The sequence below is a fragment of the Diceros bicornis genome, chromosome 20 (assembly GCF_020826845.1).
Source record: "Diceros bicornis minor isolate mBicDic1 chromosome 20, mDicBic1.mat.cur, whole genome shotgun sequence".
In the NCBI taxonomy this organism is placed as follows: Eukaryota; Metazoa; Chordata; class Mammalia; order Perissodactyla; family Rhinocerotidae; genus Diceros; species Diceros bicornis.
Window position 1 is genome coordinate 62,283,968 of NC_080759.1, and position 19,473 is coordinate 62,303,440.

General features: G+C 41.9%; 1 protein-coding gene across 3 annotated transcripts in view; it reads right to left on the reverse strand.

Moving 5' to 3' along the window:
• Window positions 1-4,150: 4,150 nt before the first annotated feature.
• Window positions 4,151-19,473, reverse strand: part of SDHA (succinate dehydrogenase complex flavoprotein subunit A) — a 28,238-nt gene continuing 12,915 nt past the window's right edge. For all 3 annotated transcript variants that reach the window (XM_058564429.1, XM_058564430.1, XM_058564428.1), the window contains 8 exons: window positions 18,940-19,108; window positions 17,646-17,841; window positions 16,646-16,817; window positions 14,188-14,306; window positions 8,821-8,932; window positions 8,485-8,615; window positions 7,007-7,120; window positions 4,151-5,700 (listed from right to left, as the gene is read on the reverse strand). In XM_058564429.1, the coding sequence (XP_058420412.1) occupies window positions 5,614-5,700; window positions 7,007-7,120; window positions 8,485-8,615; window positions 8,821-8,932; window positions 14,188-14,306; window positions 16,646-16,817; window positions 17,646-17,841; window positions 18,940-19,108 (1,100 nt within the window). In that variant the 3' untranslated portion in view covers window positions 4,151-5,613. The remainder of the gene's footprint in view (window positions 5,701-7,006; window positions 7,121-8,484; window positions 8,616-8,820; window positions 8,933-14,187; window positions 14,307-16,645; window positions 16,818-17,645; window positions 17,842-18,939; window positions 19,109-19,473) is intronic.

A 19,473-nucleotide genomic window follows, 5' to 3' on the forward strand; every position in this document is an offset into this window, starting at 1 on the left:
CATCGTCCTGTACTGTCTTCTCTCCGGCCTCCCTGTCCCTCTTAACCAGACATGACATGCTCGAGGGGCGTTTGAAATTCTTCAAAGTTAAGACAATTTTGTAGCTGTCAATCCACAAACCTCTTCAACAATGTAGATTTTTTTTTCATGACTTAGCAGACTCAAGCAGTTTCTAGTTTTCTCATAAAGTATTCACATCACTTGTTGAACAATCCTTTCCAGAATTTTCCATGGCTCTTTGACTGTAGTTGCTGAAACCCATCTTCATTCTATCTCCCGTCTCCTTTTTTGTTCTCTAGAACTCAACAAAATTAATAATTATGATTTGTAAGTTCTCTGGTAGTGCGTACAAGGAAACTTCAGCAGGAAACGTCTCAGCTACTGCAGCAGGTCTCAGGTCTCAGCCTCCCTCTCCCAAGTGTCACTGGCTCCACCAAACCTTGACGGAGTCTCCAGCCTGGACAGCCACAGCCAACAGGAGGGCCACCAGGAGGCCCAGAAGTGTTCTGTTCTGCTGTTTAGTTCCAGTGGTGGGAAACGATTCATCCAAGGGAAGCAGCACTCACTGAATGCTTACAAGGAGCTAGAATCTACCCTAGTGTTTAAATATGTTACTTTGTGTAATCCTTATACCAGTGCCTCGTGGCAAGGTACCGAAGTCCACATTTTACTGATGAGAAAACCATGACTGGCCTAAGGCCAAACAGGCAAGAAGAGGACATTCTATCCCAGGTCTATCGGTGCTTTTCCTGCATCATCTCTGCAGTGGCAAGGCTGACTCTTAAAGGGAGATTAATTACTAGGAAATGAAGGCTTAAAGAAAAAAACCACGCCCCTCACCTTGTATACCCATATAAATGTACAAATGGATGAATCTAGAAAGATTGGTCAGAGCGATTGGCTTGGCTCATTCACAAACTAGCCAGCCAGTTCCTCCCTTCACCTCGGCCCTGATTTCTAAGCAACCCCTGGCTGAGAGGTCAAGTCGAGCCCTGCACATGGGTCACAGCACCTGTGCTGTGCTGCTAGGGGAGGACCAAGCCTTCGAGTCCACACCTTGGCCTGTTGCCATTGACTGGGGGCATTGCCTGGAGTCCTGTCGCCATGTTACAAAGATGTACAGCAACAGTGGAGACCACCGTCTGCCAATAAAAGAGGCAGATCATCTCCTGCCCCTGGTTCTGCTGACTCCGTCATTTAAAGTATTGATGTATTTAAAGTATTGATGTATTTGCCACTATCTCCTCGCCTATCTCAGGATTCAGTTCCCTCCTAACCAGGTCTGTTCTAAGCTTTCCATTTAGATGGTGCTCCTGTATGGAGGAGTAGAGAATAAACTGAAAGACAACACTGCTTTCTTCCCTACATGATCACATCATATATCAATTATTATTGGGCCAGTCCTTCCTCTGGTCTAATTTCTCTGAGCTAATTGGAAAATGCCTTTTATTATCCTTACACTTTCTTTAAACATGAGCTCTTTCTGGGTGCTAGCATTCCTAAAATTCACAGTCCACCCTCTTGTCTTTCTTATGTCTTTGGCCTACAGTAAGCCCTCAATAAATGTTAAACAAACGGATGACCAAGCTATTCTTCTGTCCTCTGTACTTGTGTGAATGTGCATACACCCATTTTCTATGTATCTACCTTAACAGCTTTCCCTCTGAAGCCACTTTGATTCATTACTTGTCTTATTTTCTCATCAGGGACCACTGTCGGCTGCACTGTGACATCTGCACATGGAGATTTTCTTCCCTTTTTCAGTCACTTTCCCTTTTATGGAGTCTGGTATAGAAGTCTAGAGGACAGAGCTGACTGCCCAGCCTTACCCTTCCTTTCCAACCAACACTCTTGTCAGAATTCAGTATGAAAGAGAATGACCTACCTTTTTATTTAACTGAGGCTTCTTACTGAGTAGTAATTTATCAAATATATGCTGTTTAGAACAAGATTCTAGCAAATGTCTACATTAACATTGGCTGATAGAACTTTCTGCAATGATACAATTGTTCTGTATGTGCTGTCCAATGTGGTAGCCACTTGCCACATGGCTACTGAGCACTCGAAATGGATCTAGGTGACTGGGGAGTGGAATTTTAAATTTCATGTAATTTTCATGAACTGAAATGTAAATAGCCATATGGCTATGGCTATTGCTATAGACAGTGCAAGTCTGAGTATTTTATTACGTATCTTACTTTTTTGCTCCTTTTGACCAATATTAGAAATTACCCACATCTTCTCTCTAGGCAGTATCCTATTTTCTTTTTATCTTGACCCATCTTCTTACTTCTCTGGTTTGTTAGTGCCCCAACACATGTGGGTTAATTTAGAAACCTTGAGCACACGTTTTACAAAACATTTTCAGTATGAAATATTCTGTCCCATGGCTCATTAATTAGCAGAGTCCCGTAGAAACTTACATTTCCAGACTCCCCACTGGTTTTCTTGGTCTCAGAATATTCATGAAAATAATTTAAAGGTTTGTTTTTAGTTCAGAAGTAGCAGACAGACATAAGGAAACCAAGCCCCCATCAGTTCTTTCTTTAAACCAAATTGGCCATTCTGTTGTCATCCCACTAGGCTTCAGGAGCACCTGTGCTAGCTTTAAATCCATTGTCCTGACACTTATATGTTGCCTGAATGCCCATATTAGTACTTCCATTTAGTGTCCAAAATGCTTTGGCATATACTTTCTCATTACACCTACCAGTTGGGATGAAGCTGTCTGAGGTTGTCAGTCATCTTTCCACCTGTGAAAATTACCTCCTTTACGTTTGCTGGACCACGTCATTCCGTGCAGGTGGTTTTCAAAGTGTAGTCCCTGGATATGTCAGAAATGCAAATTCTCGAGCCCAATCCCAGGTCCTCCTGAGTCAGAAGTTCTGGGGTGGGGTCGGGAATTCTCTAACAATTCCTCTAGGTGATTCTGATGCACACTCAAGTTCAAGAACCACTGCATTAGGGATTGCAAATGGTGATCTTTAAATTCTATCATTCCTTATTCATTTACATGAAGGAATTCCTCTGTAAAGGACTTTCCCTAATCAACTAGGTTATCCTGAATTGCAATTTGTAGAGAAAAGCCAGGATAATTGTTTCATTATTCTCCTTTGTCTATTTTCAGTGTTAGGAGTTAGTGCCATAGTGACTTGCAAGTGTGAACAACTACATGCTTTTGTTTTGTTGGTTTTGGTTTTTTTTAAACTATCTTTATGAAGTCAGTTTTTAATATATTCAACCTGTTTCAATCAGATGCAGCCATTATTGTTTGTTGGCTCCCATGCACCTTATGACACAGTCCCAGCAGTCTGATGGTTTCTGGCTGAGAAAACTGTTTTAGGCTCATCTTGCCCATTTCCTCCCCCAGCCCAGGAATCAGCAGTTTTTCAACGAGCCCTGGTTTCTTTCAGTGGGGTATGGTATGCAGAGACCACAATCCAGGTGCTTGGGTGTCCACTGCAACTGGGGCAGAGTTAGGAAATGTGTATTTTTTAAAAGAACAAAGAAGGAGTTGACACATATATTTCTATTCCAAATTTAGTATTTGGGTTTTACCTAACTCTCATTTTGAGTCTTTTTTTCTTTCTCAGAAAAATCTTAGTTTTAACATTAACATAATTAGGTATTAGCTTTAACTCACATTACACAATTTCAAAAGATGAATACCAATATTACTACTAATAATGAGATTACTGATTGAAATTCAGGATTTCTTAGTGGCTCTATTTGTCTCTAGACTATAGTTCACTAAGTTGTAGACTCAAAGTACTATGTTTTAAAGCCACTTGAAATAACTTTCCCATGTGACCGTCACAGCTGGATTTGCAGTTGGACTGCAGACACTTGATGCTGCATGGCCAAGCACACTTCCTCAGCACTCACCAGACCTGTAGCACCTGTAGCTTCTTGCCCCAAGCACTTGTGACTCTGCCTAAGGACTTTTTCTGGCATAGAATTGTGGCACGGGGCAGGAAGAAGTACACGGGGCAGGTAGAAGTGTGGCATGGAGCAGGCTGGGAGGGCCAGGAGGTGACACCCTGGATATAGCACCGCAATCTACGAGACCTTGCTCCTGAACTACTGGTTCAGCAGCGTGGACAAATCTCGGAATCATCATGCTGAGTAAAGAAGCCAAACAAAAAGTACATGCTGTATAATTCCATTTTTATAAAGTGTAGAGAATGCAAAGTAATCTATAATGGCGGAAAGCAGACCAGTGGTTCCCTGCAGACTGGTGGGGAGACAGCGGCAGGAAGAAACTCGGCCAAAGTGAGTATGTTCATCATCTTCTGATTATACCTCAAAAAAAGCTGTTAAAAATGCCAACAACAACAAAAAAAGAAAAGCTATACTAAGATGAAATTTCTCATTATCTGATTGGCAAACATCCCAAAGCTTGCCATCATTACTTTCTTAGCAAAGCTGTAGTACTCTTGTACATTGCTGGTGGGAATGCAGAATGTCACAGCCCTATGGAACAGAATTTGGCAACATCTTACAAAATGACACGTGCATTTACCCTTCGACCCAGCAATTCTACTTCTAGGATTCCACCTCAAACAAACTGGTAAAGAAAACAACTTCACACACAAAGTTATTCATTGTGGCGTTTGTAATACTGGAAACAACATAAATGTCTATCACTAGGGGATAAGGTACATTCATGCAGCCGAGTTCTATGCACCCATAAGAAGGAATGAGGAAGACTGCTGATGATAAGGAATGACCTCCAGGATATATAAGCAAGGTGCAGAACACTCTATATAATGCAAATATATATTTGCTTTCTTTTTTTTTTAAAACATTCACTAGAAAGATAAACTAAAGTGGTTTGCTATGGAGCAGAGAGAAGAGAGGATGCAGGGCCAATTAAGGTGGTGAGCACTGAATACAATGGACTTTGAAATTTTGTGAATGTTTTACATATTTACAAACTAAATTTTTAAAGACAATCCCTAAAATTGAAAAATAGAATCTGAAATGAATGACCTTGGACTGGAATCTACAGCAGCCGGCCCTGAGACAAGAACTTGGAAGGTGACCCCGAGCAGCATCTGAAAGGAAGTGGGGAGGGAAGAAATCCATGTACATCCACATCAGCTTCATTTAGTATTTGGTTATTTACATACTTCAGGACACATGTTCACACATTAAACCATTTGCTTACTAAGGACAAGGAGTAACTGTTTGTTTTCGTCATTTGCTGTCAGGCTCCAAAATTCACTTTTACTTAAACATATACTATAACAAAATTTCTGGATTTCAATGTAACAGAATAAAAAGATAATCACATTTTATATTTCAGGTCAACAAATATGCCTACAAACAATATAAGATTTTAAATGGACTCAGAAATGAAAGCAAGTTAGTAATTATGTTTTAAGAATTGTGCCCAGTTATATTATTTCCAAGAATGAAGCAAGGGATAAAGGTAAGCTTAACACTTCCTGGCTGCTGATTACTGGCAAGCTGCTGGCCACTGGGCAGACCATCTCTTTTCAAATGGCACTCCTTATTCACTAGAGTACAGAATTTTAAAAAGACAGTCGCGATGTTAACACATGCGTGAGCTATGACACATAATTACACAGCTGGTCAACTCTGCTCTCATCAGTAGGAGCGAATGGCTGGAGGGACTGTGGCGCAGTCAGCCTCGTTTAAAGTTCTGTCGATTACGGGTCTGTATTCCAGTGAGACCTTAAAAAGAAGGGCCAGTGGTAAGTTAGCGCACATAAATGGGCAAACAGCACTCTCTTGTGCTCTTTTGAAAAATTAACTATAAAATTAGATTTGTAGACAAATATTCAGGAACTTAAAAACAAAGGTATTCACTGAAGTATTTTTCAATAATAAACTCGAAAATGACCTAAATGCACAACAGGGGACTGGTATGTAAGTTAAGGTAAATCCATGTAGTGGAACACAGCAATTAAAACTAACACTGTACAAAATTCTTGATGCTTTACAAAAATGCTCAAAAAGTAGGTGAAACCTATCATACTTTATGTTTAAACTATGTATTTACTTCCAGTTTTTTCTACTTGCAAGTGAATATTTTTATATATACAGCACATAAGGACATGTACAAATATAAAACTTGAAGGAAATATTGCAAAATGATATTAAAGGATATCTCTGATTGGTGAGCTTATAAATGTTAATTGTCTTTATTCTCTTTGTACTTTCTATACTTTGTATTTCTTTTATAATCATAAAAAAACTCCAAACATTACTAAAAATAGGCTTGTACTAAGAGAGGGAGGTTTAACTTCTTTCTATACACTGTCAGAACACAGGCTTTACGAAAACTTCTGCCTGCCTGAATTAAACGGACACACTAGGCATTCTATATTAAGTGACGATGACAGAGCACAACTGAATTTCTGTAGATCCAGACAAATGATTAACACTATCCTTTACAAGCTATGAAAAGCTTAAGGTAAACACTTTATATCTTAATTGTTTCTGAATCTTAATGCCTGGAAGAAATGCCAAATGGGTGAATTATGCTTGGGTGGAAAAAGACTGTGAGCCTCTACTGCAGTCTCAGCTGGTTGTTCCCAACACCCTGCCCACCCCTCCCCGTCTTCTGCTTGCTCCATGCCCAGGGGATGCTAAGGGCAGCACAGCACCCCCAGGGTCCCTTGAGGCTGCTTCCAGATGGTCCAGCCAATGGAAAGGGAGGGGTGCCTTCCTATCCCATCTCTCACCCCCTGACCTTGGCTCTCGAGGGACTCCAGAATCACCATCTCCTCCTCTGCCACCAGGCCTTGGGCGCTCACTCCCTGCCCAGTGCCAACGCTGTGGACAGTCACCCACCCGTGCTGGATTCTGTTTCCAGCAGAAGCCTGACTGACGGTGTCTTTTTCAGTGGTGTCTCAAATTGGTCAACAGCCGATTTAAACCCATGCTGCTTCTCCTAGTTCATCAAATGCTGAACTGCAGAAGGCGTGGGACAGCGCACACGTCAGTGCATACGTGAGCAGAACACGTTCCCACATACCTTCCCGGTCTTGATGTCGACATACGAAAGAGTGTGCTTCCTCCAGTGCTCCTCAAACAGCTTCTTCTGCTGCCCCTGGATGGGCTTGGAGTAATCATACTCGTCAATCCGCTCCTGAGGCCAGAAAAAGTAAATTCATTTTAGAAAACACCAGCAGCAATTACATCCCAAATTTCTCATTACTCTAACAGAGCACTATAACCAGAAACCATGGCACACTCATTAAGATGATACATGAGACCGGTCTGATACGAATCCCCCAGATCCCGCTTGACACGGTCTCCATCGTCCCAAGCAGACCTTGTTTTGGAGACAGGGTCTCCAAACGTGACCTTCCCACTCCATTTTCCAACCCACGTCCCTCCCCTCTACAATTTCTAATGAAAAACCGTTTGTGTATATCTGATCTAAAAGAACTCACAGTATGAAACAGGGTGCAACTAAGTACTACACGCAGGAGGAATGTGATCCATTTGCCAGCTGTATCCTCTAGTTACTGAGTGAGGCGAGTGTGGGGGCAGGGAGAGGAGCGACCTGTTACCTGGGGGCAAGTGGGGCCACAGCACATTCCCTTATTTCTGAACATGCAATTATGGGATGAGCTCTCCTAGAGTGAGTGGGTTCTACCTGCGTATCTGCTTTGACTACATGAAATGAAGACATCTTCCTCCCAGCCACACAAACTGCCACCCTACAGCCCGGAGAAGATTCTGGTCCTGCAGTACACACAACAAACGTGCTCACCAATCTTTAAACCAAGTACAAGGCAAATCTAATCCAGCCCCAGTTGGTGGAGGATAAATTAATAAAATTTCAGAGTAAATTAAAATCTAATTCCTCTTGCTTAGCCAATTTTCCCATTCATCCACGTTCAGTTGACTGGTAAAGCTGTTATCAGCAATCCCAACACTCTCCTGGACCAAAGCCTGTGTCTGTCCTGTGGAAAACAGGTCAGGCCTTGCTGATGTGTGTCTTCCCTAACTTGCATTTCCCCCAAGCTCCCCTTTCCACGATTTTTTGCCATCATATGCTGAGAGCTCTTTCCTGGCAGAATCTGACAAGTGTGCTCTGCATAAAAATCAGTTCATTTAAAAAACCAGTGACCCAAGATGAGCATCTATGATCCCTCTCCAAATCAGAGGGCAAGTCTGAAATGATGATTGACTCATCATTTTAAGTCAATAAGTTAGCATTTTCTGGCAATAGTACTCGGGCTGCACGCTACCCTTTGCCCTAGTAAGGACGAGTGCGTTCTGTTTAGAGTTGCCGCAGTAGATGCTGATCCAAAGAAGGTGGTCACACTGAGTGTGAGCACGGTCAGAACAAAGGTATGAAAGTTATCAGAAAAAAAAATCCATTTTTCACAATTTACTTTTGGGAAAATGGAGTGAAATGCAGAGAATGTGCGGGTTAGGGATTGAGCAATGCCAGTGGGGAAAAGACACCAGGTGCACATGGGGTGTATCACCAAGGCGCACCTTGTAATCTTCCCTGGCGTGAGCACCACGCGACTCCTTCCGGGCCTCTGCTCCATAAATGGTCTGAAGTGCGCAAAGCATCAGGTTCTGCAGCTCTAGAGTCTCCACCAGGTCAGTGTTCCAGACCATTCCTGGGGACACACAAGGCACCCATGAGAGACGGACAGGATCCAGTCAGACGGGTGGTCCAGACTGTAGCTGTGGGCTCACCAGGGTCCACGCAGCCAGCAAGGACGGGGTGGAGTCAGTGCTAAAGTGGACAGACAGGGCCCTGAAGCAGCACCCCCTGCAGACATCGGCACCCCAATTGTGTGCAGGGGCCCACAGACCACTCACCTCTGTCAAACGTCTTCAGATGCTTTAGGTCTCCATAGAGCTGGCTAATTTTCTCACAGCCTTCCTGTAACACGCTTCCCACACGAAACACTGCAGCATGACTTTGCATCGACTGTAATATAAAATATCATTTGCAAACTTTTAACCCATGAAGATGCCACACCAATAACTATTAAACCTTTAGGTTTTTTCTTAATGCATTTCATTTTTTTTGCAAAATATTTATGTAAATTAAATAGAAAAACTAGGAAATTCAGACTATGAGCTTATTTCTCTGAATTTTATTTAATTAATTAATTTATTCTTGGTGAGGAAGACTGGATCCTGAGCTAACATCCGCTGCCAACCTTCCTTTTTTTGCTGAGGAAGATTAGCCCTGAGCTAACAGCTATGCCTATCTTCCTTTATTTTGTATGTGGGATGCCATCACAGCATGCTTGATGAGTGGCGCATAGGTCCATGCCTGGGATCTGAACCTGCGAACCCCAGGCTGCTGAAGTGGAGTGCACAAACTTAACCACTACGCCACTGGGCTGGGCCCTGAATTTTAAAGTGAAGTATTTTTTTTGTTTGTTTATGAGAACTGTTAAGATCTAATAAGTGACTTTCAAATATACCAATACAGTATTATTAACTCTAGTCACCATGCTGTACATTATACCCCCAGGACCTATTTATTTTATAACTGCAAGTTTGTAGTTTTTAACCACTTTCACCCATTTTGCCCACCTCCCACACCCTGCCTCTGGCAACCACGAACTTGTTCTCTGTACTCTGTATCTATGAGTTTTTTTTTTTTTTAAGATTCCACATATAAGTGAGATCATATAGTATTCGTCTTTCTCCATCTGACTTACTTCACTCAGCATAATGCCCTCAAAGTTCATCCATGTTGTTGCAAATGGCAGGATTTCATTCTTTTTTATGACTGAATCACATTCTATTATATATATATCTACACACCACATCATCTTTATCCATTCATCCATCAATGGACACTTAGGTTGTTTCCATGTCTTGGCTATTGCAAATAATGCTGCAATGAACATGGAGAGACTATATCTTTTCGAGTTAGTGTTTTCCTTTCCTTTGGATATATACCCAGAAGTGGAATGGCTGGATCATATGGTAGTTCCATCTTTAATTTTCTGAGGAACCTCCACACTGTTTTCCACAGTAGCTGCACCAGTTTACATTCTCATCCACAGTGCCGAGGGTCCCTTTCCTCCACATCCTCTCCAACACTTGTTATTTCTTGTCTTTTTGGTAATAGCCATCCTAACAGGTGTGAGGTGATAATTCTTTGTTGTTTTCATTTGCATTTCCCTAATAGTTAGTGATGCCGAGCACCTTTTCATGTGCCTGTTGGCCATCTGCATGTCTTCTTTGGAAAAACGTCTATGCAGGTCCTCTGCCAATTTTTTTCAATTGGGCTGTTTGGCTTTTTGCTACTGAATTGTATGAATTCTTTATTATTTTGGATATTAGCCCCTTATCAGATAAAGGGTTTGCAAATATTTCCTCCCACTAGGTAGGCTGTCTTTTCATTTCATTGACAATTTCCTTTGCTGTGCAAAAGCTTTTTAGTTTGATGTAGTCCCACTTGTTTACTTTTGCTTTTGTTGCCTTTGCTTTTGGCGTCAGATTAAAAAAATCACCAAGACCAATGTCAAGGAGCTTACTGCCTGTTTTCTTCTGGGAGTTTTATGGTTTCAGGTCTCATGGTCAAGTCTTTAATCCATTTTGAGTTAATTTTTGTGTATGGTGTAAGATAGGGGTCCAACTTCATTCTTTTGAACGTAGCTGTCCAGTTTTCCCAACATCATTTATTAGAGACTGTCCTTTGCCCACTGTATATTCTTGGCTCCTTTGCTGTAAATTAATTGACCATAAATGCACAGGTTTATTTCTGGGCTCTCTATTCTGTTACACTGATCTATAGTCTGTCTTTATGCCAATACCATACTGTTTTGATTACTACAGCTTTGTAATATAGTTTGAAATCAGGGAGCATGATGCCTTCAGCTTTGTTCTTCTGTCTCAAGATTGCTTTGGCTATTCAGAGTCTTCTGTGGTTCCATACAAATTTTAGTGTTGTTTGTGCTATTTCTGTGAAAAATGCCATTGGAATTTTGATAAGGATTGCATTGAATGCTGTAGATTGCTTTGGGTAGTATGGACATTTTAACTTTTCCAATCCATGAGCATGGAATATATTTCTATTTATTTGTGTCTTCTTCAATTTCTTCATTAATGTTTTATAGTTTTCAGTAAATAGGGTCTTTCACCTCCTTGGTTAAATTTATACCTAGGTATTTTATTCTTTTTGACACAATTGTAAATGGGATTGTTTTCTTAATTTCTCTGATAGTTCATTATTAGTGTATAAAAATGCAATGGATTTTTGTATAATGATTTTGTACCCTGCAACTTTACTGAATTCATTTATGTACTAGTTTTAACAGTTTTTTGGTAGAGTCTTTAGGGTTTTCTATATATACTATCACGTCATCTGTAAATAGTGACAGTTTTACTTCTTCCTTTCCAATTTTGATCCCTTTTCTTTTTCCTGCCTAACTGCTCTGGCTAGGCCTTCCAATGCTATGTTGAATAGGAATGGTGAGAGTGGGCACCCTTGTCTTGTTCCTGATCTTAGAGGAGAAGCTTTCAGCTTTTCACTGCTGAGTGTGATGTTAGTTGTGGGTCTGCCATATATGACCTTTATTATATTGAGGTACATTCCCTCTACACCCAGTTTATTGAGAGTTTTTACCATAAGTGGATATTAAAATGAAGTTTTGATCAAAGCTTTTAAAAAATGTTTCTGTGCTTCCAGTATACGTCTTAAACCAAATCCACAAAGTGGAACATTTTGCACTTATGGCAGGCAGAGTTTGTGGAACACAGCTAGGATCAATGATTCCAAGCAAACTCTTTTGAGGCACGATGTACTGAATGGAGGCAGAAAGGGCACAAGCACTCCACCCTTGAGTTCCCCTGAGGAGACAGCAGCCCTGTGCTGGCCACAGGATGCCTTCTGCCCCACTCACGAGGTTTGGTGGGCAATATGAGAGGAGCCAGCAGACACCACCCTGCTGATGCAAACTGAGAAGTGCTAAGACTGTGAAGTGGTCAGTAGTGAGCGCTAAGGTAGAGGGAGGAGAAGTGAAAGAGACCCAGGAACCCTCACTGCTCTTCTGGTTATTCTGTAAAAGCTCCTCACATATTACAAACTTTATAGTTTTATTGCTTATACGCATAAGAACTGTGATATAAAATGAATCTGAAACTTATTTTAGGTACGCTGAGAAGCGGGATTTACCTCTGTTTCCTACCACTGACTGACTTTCTTTTATCACTCTTGGAAAACCCCTTCATCGTGTGCTAAATCACAGCATGGACCTAGGCCTATTTCGGGACTCTACTTTGTCCACTAATTGAGATGTCTCCTCCTCTATCAATATCAGATTAATGTGGCTTTATAACTTAATTCTACTTAAAAGACATTTCATTTATTTCTTTAGAATGATACATGATTATAAGATTGTAATGCATACCATCAATGTCACGGTTTTTCTGGAAGAGCAAATGGAAAAAAATTATCTTAGAATCTAGTAAATATTAAACATTCCTTTATGCCCTTCAGTAGTTGTATCTTTTCATATTTCTGGTTAGGTTTTTATGTATTTACATTTCTGGTTATTTCTTTTTACATATTTCTGGTTAGGTTTATTCAAGGCATTTTAAACTGTTTTGGCTGCAGTGTGAATGAGATATTAACATTTGAATGGATTATTGCCGGCATATCGGAAAGCTACCGATTTTTGTATACGAATCTTTTATCCACACACTTTACACTTCATTCTTATAATTGTCTTTATTAGTTTTTAAATTTATTCTCCTGGAATTTTTAGGTAATCACATCTGTAAATAATGATAATTTTGTCTATTCCTTTTTAATACATACCTCATTTCTTTTCTGTTTCTTACTGATTAGCTGGAATCAGTAGAAAAACTGCCTCCCCTCGACTCAAACATAAATCCATGAGGATAGGAAGTTTTGTGTTTTGCTCAGTGCTGACTCTGGCATCAAGAACACTGCCTGGCACACAGCAGACACCAGCAGACACCCTCTTTGTGGGGATGCCTCCAGCACTTCCCATTTCAAAGTCTCGTGGATTCACCATTTCCATACCCTAATGCACTGACTATACCTGTCCTCGCTGGCCTCCAACCCCGACAGCAGTGCCCACAAAAGCCCTGCGCAGTAGTACCACTTGACTGGTTTTCCTTAGACACACACTGTTCCTTTACTCTGCTATTTTCCTTACATTCCACGACTCCTCCCTGAAGCTGTCTCACCTGAAGACAGAATCACAGTACAGTGAGAACGGCAGTACACAACTTTTTTCCTTTTGGTGGCATCTGTGTATACGTCCCACTGGATCCCTTTTAGGATATGACTAAAGCAAAGGGCTTCTTCTCAGAAAATGCCCCAACCAGAAATTCTCGCAAATAATTTCAAGTGGACAGAGATCTCATTCATGGACCAAGAATCCCCACATTAGAAGAATTTTATTGATTCCTAGCTGTTTTACATTTTATTTTTATCGATCTAAACCTGTGTTATCCAATGCAGTAGCCACCAACCACATGTAGCTATTTATATTAAAACTGATACTAAATAAAATTAAAATTCAGTTCCTTAGACAGACTGGCCACATTTCACATGCTCCAGAGTCACATGGTCAAAGACATGGAACATCTCCCTCCTCACAAAACGTTCCATCGGACATGCTGATCCGGAACCTGAGTACTCTGACAGTAACCAATGCACAGATTATGGTACCGCCCACTATCCATGCTCCCCTCCCTGATTTTATTTAGGGGCAGCAATGGACCCAATTTAAAGACATTTCCCCGAGTTGCTGGAAGCTAGGTGTGATGATGGGATTAATTTCTCAGCAACGAGATGTGCTGGGCTTTCAGGAAGCCTGTTAAAAGGAAGCTCTCAGCTGGGAACTGAGGTTCTCAGATATTCCTCTGGCCCTCCTCCTTCAGGCTGTGACATGCATGGTGGCCAGAGATGATCTGAGGAGGGAAGCCACACACAAGTGCCCTGGAGCACAAGACAGAAGACTGAGTCCCTGATGTGCAGAGTCCCTATTTATTATTTCTGCCCTGGGCTGCTCCCTCTGGCCTTCAATGTGGAAAGACACGCACTTTTACCTTATTAGGCCCCACCTCTTTTATACTTCTACTAGAAACAGCAAGGAATATGTCCTTCTGCTGTTTACCCCAAACTCCAGCAGTGCAGGGTATCGATGCAGATGGTCTATTCACTCCAGAGCATGTCCAGGTTCTTACCTTCTGCATATTGAGTCGTAGTTCCGATGTTCTTATGCTTCCATCAGCAAATCTCAATTTGTCAAGATTCATGACAGATTCTTCCCCAGCATTTGGTTTAATTGGGGGAACTTTATCTCCTAAAAAAAGAAAGCTAGAATTTAACTTTTGAAAACATTTGGAAAAGCCAGATGGATTTTGAAAGACACAAATTATCTATTATAACCTTTCTGGGAGTTTGGAAAATGCACACATAACTGAGCTAACACTCTGCCGGGACCACCCTACGCCTGAGGAACCTATTGACTTGGGGCCAAAGAGTAAACATAAAGTCAAAATTTCTGGAAAAGAGTAGGTATCCAATAAGTAATCTCTTAATGAACAAAACAGAAACCATCCCTTAAGTTTAAAAATTAGATTTATGCAAACAGACCTCGCACTATTAAGGGAAAAAATGGCATCCTCCAGAATAGCAGTTCTCAGCAATACTGACACACACTCCCGTGGTTCTCAGACATTCAGGGACGAGGGAGGGGCCTGGCAGGCATGTTTCGAGTCTTCTGCTGACCCTGACCCTTGTATCCTCTTACCTAAACCTCAAGATCTGCTGTTCTCGCCTTTCTAAAAAGATAAATGTTTTGAGGATTTTTAGGGGGTTTTTTTGGATAACATTTTTTTAAATGTATTTTCCTCAATAGCTAAGATATGCAGGAGGTAGAAAATGCAGGAGACAAAGGTCTGCAGGTGAAGCAGGGCTACTCGCAGCCACGTCCTCTCCAAGGGACCAGGGCACTGGCCCCTCGTGAGATCTGCCCGAGCTCTTCTAGGCAGGCTGCTGTTTCTCTGACCTTTGTTTTTAATGTTTTAAAAAATAATCATTCAGAAAAACTGACTTTTTTCTTTAGGCGCACAGTTCTACAAATTGTAACATACATAAAGATTCCTGGAACCACCATAATCAGGATACAAAATACGGTTTAAACATTTGAACGTTTAAAATATTCACATCTGGGAGGAAGCAGTGCTGCAAACATTTTCTCCTTTCCATTTTTCATTTTTAAAAATTAAAGTATAATTATGGGACAATACCATTTTTACTGTAGAGTTTTGCAAGTTTTGACGGAGTTGCGTAAGCCCCACCACAAGCAGGATCTAGTCCTTGGCAGCCACCTATCCATCTTATTCCCTAATTTTGCCTTTTCCAGAATGTTGTATAGACAGAATCATACATATGTAGCCTTGTGAGTCTGGATCATACAGCCTAACACGTTCAAGCTTCATTCAAGTTGATGCATGTATGGGTAGTTTTTTCCTTTTTATTGCTGAGTTTAAAATCATTTTTAAAAGTATGCATTGATCCTTTAGATATAACAGCATACGATAATCTTATAAAACTTCTTTTTTCTCATTTTCAAAGAAAGGGAACCTCAAATTTTCTGTTTGCTGTGAGAGATTTGATACCAGGCTCACTGCTACAGTGAAACGAGCACCAGATTTAGTGTCAGACTAAGTGGGCTTCCCTCCTGCCTTTGCAGCAAGGACTGGACAAGGCCCTGTCTCTGTGCGTTTCAGCTTGGAGCTGTGGTCAAAGCAAGGGAGAGAGTGTGTCTTAAACCCGTCCTTTTTATTATGTGTATCTTGACAGCTGTAGATATAAAAGCGGGTACAGCATCTTGTTATGTGAAGGGCTATGTCTAATTAGTGGGTTAGCAAGACTGTACTGTTTCTACAGCATAACTTTCACCAATTTAAAATCCACACAAAAAACTTTTGTTCAATAAAAACAGCAGAACTGATATCGAACAGTTAACACCAGTGAAACGTAATGGGAAGAGTGGGGGCCCGGAGACTTCCCCATCCTTGACTTGGGAAGTGTCTCCACCTGGGTGTTGTTCTGAGAAAAATGGTCAAGATAACCACTGTGAAGACCCTCTGGAAGATCAGAGCAACAGTGTCCTGATCTTGGTGGGGCCCACTTAGTGTGGACTCACACTTACAGCATGTGGTATTTCTTCCTCAGCAAATTGTCAGTCACTACAAGAAAAAAACCAGTGACTGGGTCCCATTCTATCGCTGAAGGCGAACAGGACCAACCCTTTACTCTGTTTGCATTAAGTCGTCCCCATCTCCTTTAATAGATTAGTTACATTTCATTTCTAAAACGGCCTCAATTATGTTTCTCTAAGTACCAAAAATTACATACTCATTTATACCTACTATTTAAGTATGTCACAGCAAGTAAGTGACTTATATCAGGCAAGTAACATGTGATAAATTTCCCCTAAAAATAACGATTTCCTAATAGTGACTTTTCTAAGCAGAATATAATAAGCAAAAAAATTTGACCAAAAAAAAGTTACCCTCTTAAGTTAAAAAAAACTCCCACTAAATGATGACCAAGCAAATTTCCAATTACAAATCAAGACTTTGTAACCTCTTGCCTCCTGAAAGAGCCTGGCTACTTAAAGAAAACACATACCAGGTCTGCAGGACTCTGCAATACTCAGGGCACATGCCCGGCCAAAGACGACAAGGTCCAAGAGTGAGTTTGCCCCAAGACGGTTGGCACCATGCACCGAGGCACAGGCAGCCTCCCCACAGGCGTAGAGGCCGGGCACAATCTGATCCCGGCCGTTCACATGCTTCAGAACCTGTGAGAAAGACACAGAAGATTTAAGGAGTGCAGTCTGCAGAGGCCAGCCTCCCTACAGCGGGGTGTCTGTGCTGTAGGTCAGAGAAAGGAGAGGAAGACTGACCCACTCCCGTCCACACAGAACCCTCTGAGCAGTCTCCTCCCTCTGCCCCATACTCGATTACCCTGTGCCGAGGAGGTCAAAGGACCCCAAAGGCAGCACCTGTGACTTAACCCCAGGTCTAACGCTCATTAGAAACCTCACCCCCACCTCTGACATGATCTCCTTTATTCCCACACTCCAGTTCTGGACTCAGACGAAGGGAGAATGGCGGGGGTTGGCGGGGAGAGACTTGAGTCGTAATTCAGACTCTCCAACTTATGACTCATCTATAAAGTGAGAGCACACTTTCTGCCCATCTCGCCTGGTGAGGACTAACATAAAGTAACTGACTGAGAAGCTCTTTGTGAAGTGCAAACCATCACAGCTATAACGGTACAAACAGACAACTTACAAGGTCACTGTAAAAATAACAAGATCATATAGAAAAATAATTATAAACTGGAAAAAACTGTAAATATTGTATTTACGGCTCTTCACTACGGAGGGATTCATAGATTATTAATAATTGTTATTAAGGAGTAAATGCAGAAACTGGAATAGAACTAAGGCTGTCCTCTGCCCTCCGGTAGCAGTAATTTAAAGTAAGTGCAGCCCATCAAACGACATAGTACTTTTTTGAAGAAACTATCTGTCTTTTCCTCTAATTAAGATCTAAAAGGACAACTGTGAGGTAGACCCATCGCTCCCATCCTCCTTCTGCCTGTGAAGGGGTCTCGGTGTCACCTGCCCCTTGTAGTTGGTGGGAATGCCGCCCATGTTATAATGCACAGTGGGAAGGACGGGGATCGGCTCCTTGGTGACGTCCACGCCTGCGAAGATCATGGCTGTCTCTGAAATACCAGGCAGGCGCATGGCCAGCTGCTGTGGGGGGAGGTGGTGCAACTGCAGGTAGACATGATCCTTCTCAGGGCCACAGCCTCTGGTGAAAAATGACATCACGACATGAGGCAAACAACATTAATTGCAGAAAACGTGAGATTATGAAATCACTGAAGCATACAAGGCTCCACGTGTTTTGATGCTGAAGACAATTTCCCCTTCACTATGGTCGTCTATAAGCACCCTATGTGCCAGAGTGGACATCAGGTGTGGGGACACAGCCATGAACACGGACAGACATCCTGTTCTCCCCAAGCTCACACTCCAGTCTTGGGAGATCACAATTTGCTACGTTTTCCTTGGTAAATGCATGAGAAAGTCCTTTTATGCCAAATACCCCAAAGAACCATTTGACTTCTCACTTTTTATGTAAAAATCTAAAACCTCTAAAGGCTATACTAGCAGCTATTTGACAAGTGTCACCACAGTAAGGCAATGTGTCAGGCACTGAAGGCCCAATGCTGCTTTATTGAAGAACAGATAGCCCACACTCCTTGAAGGTCCCAAAACATCTGTGGGTTGGTTAGAACACAAGACAACATCTAAGGCTCACATGCTAACTTCAGGTTGGGGGTGTGGGTGTCTGTCTCTATCACACACAATACACTTACAGAGATTTGAGATTTACATCAAACTGGATAAACTTCTCAAAATGCAGGTCTTTAGAGAGATACCACTGACAGACAAGAGAGGCAGCAGAGGTACTGCACACGTGCCTACACAGACGTGGGGGTGGCTGGGGTGCTGAAACTCAGCAAAAGTCACACCAGCCGACGTTAAAATGCAGACACCAAAGCCGCACGCAACTGGCCCACTGGCACAGCCCTTAAGTTTGCGTGCTCCACTTAGGCAGCCCACGGTTCAATGGCTCGGATCCAGGGTGCGGATCTACAAACTTGTCAAGCCATGCTGTGGCAGTTGTCACATATACAAAGTAGAGAAAGACGGGCACGAATGTTAGCCCAGGGCCAGTCTTCCTCAGCAAAAAGAGAAGGATTGGCAACAGATGTTAGCTCAGGGCGAGTTTCCCCGACCAAAAAACCAAAAGAAAATAAAACAAAAAAATGCAGACACCAAAGGGAAAGGAGGTGTGTGTGTGCACGTGTGCTCAGACACCTTTGCAGATAATCACACAGACCTTCCTTCACGGATTTCCAGAGTCATGGACCGAGACACGACGTCTCTGGATGCCAGGTCCTTTGCGACGGGGGCATACCGCTCCATGAACCTTTCACCCTGACTGTTGATAAGAATACCGCCCTCTCCACGGCATCCTTCCGTAATGAGACAGCCAGCGCCATATATGCCTGCAAAGAACCCAATCAGTTAAACATTTATAATCTAACAACTTCTGGGTCTGTATTTCAAATGCAAATTTTGTTTTAAGACTTTTTTGAGGGGAGAGAAGAAAAGGGTATGCAAAGGGCATTATACTCCCAACAGAAAAATAAGAAAGTTTGATAACTGACAACAAAGCTGCAGTGAGGAGAAAGGACGCTGCCATGGACGACAATGCAGCCCTGCAAACACCCCGATTACCGGTGTACTTTAATTTCAACATAACTAAGCATACGTTAAATGCCTCACGTTTTGTCTTAATTTGTGAATGTCCCTTTGCACCATGAAATTGTGGTGACTAGGTAAGAAAAAGCAGCTTGGAAAGCTCGTATCT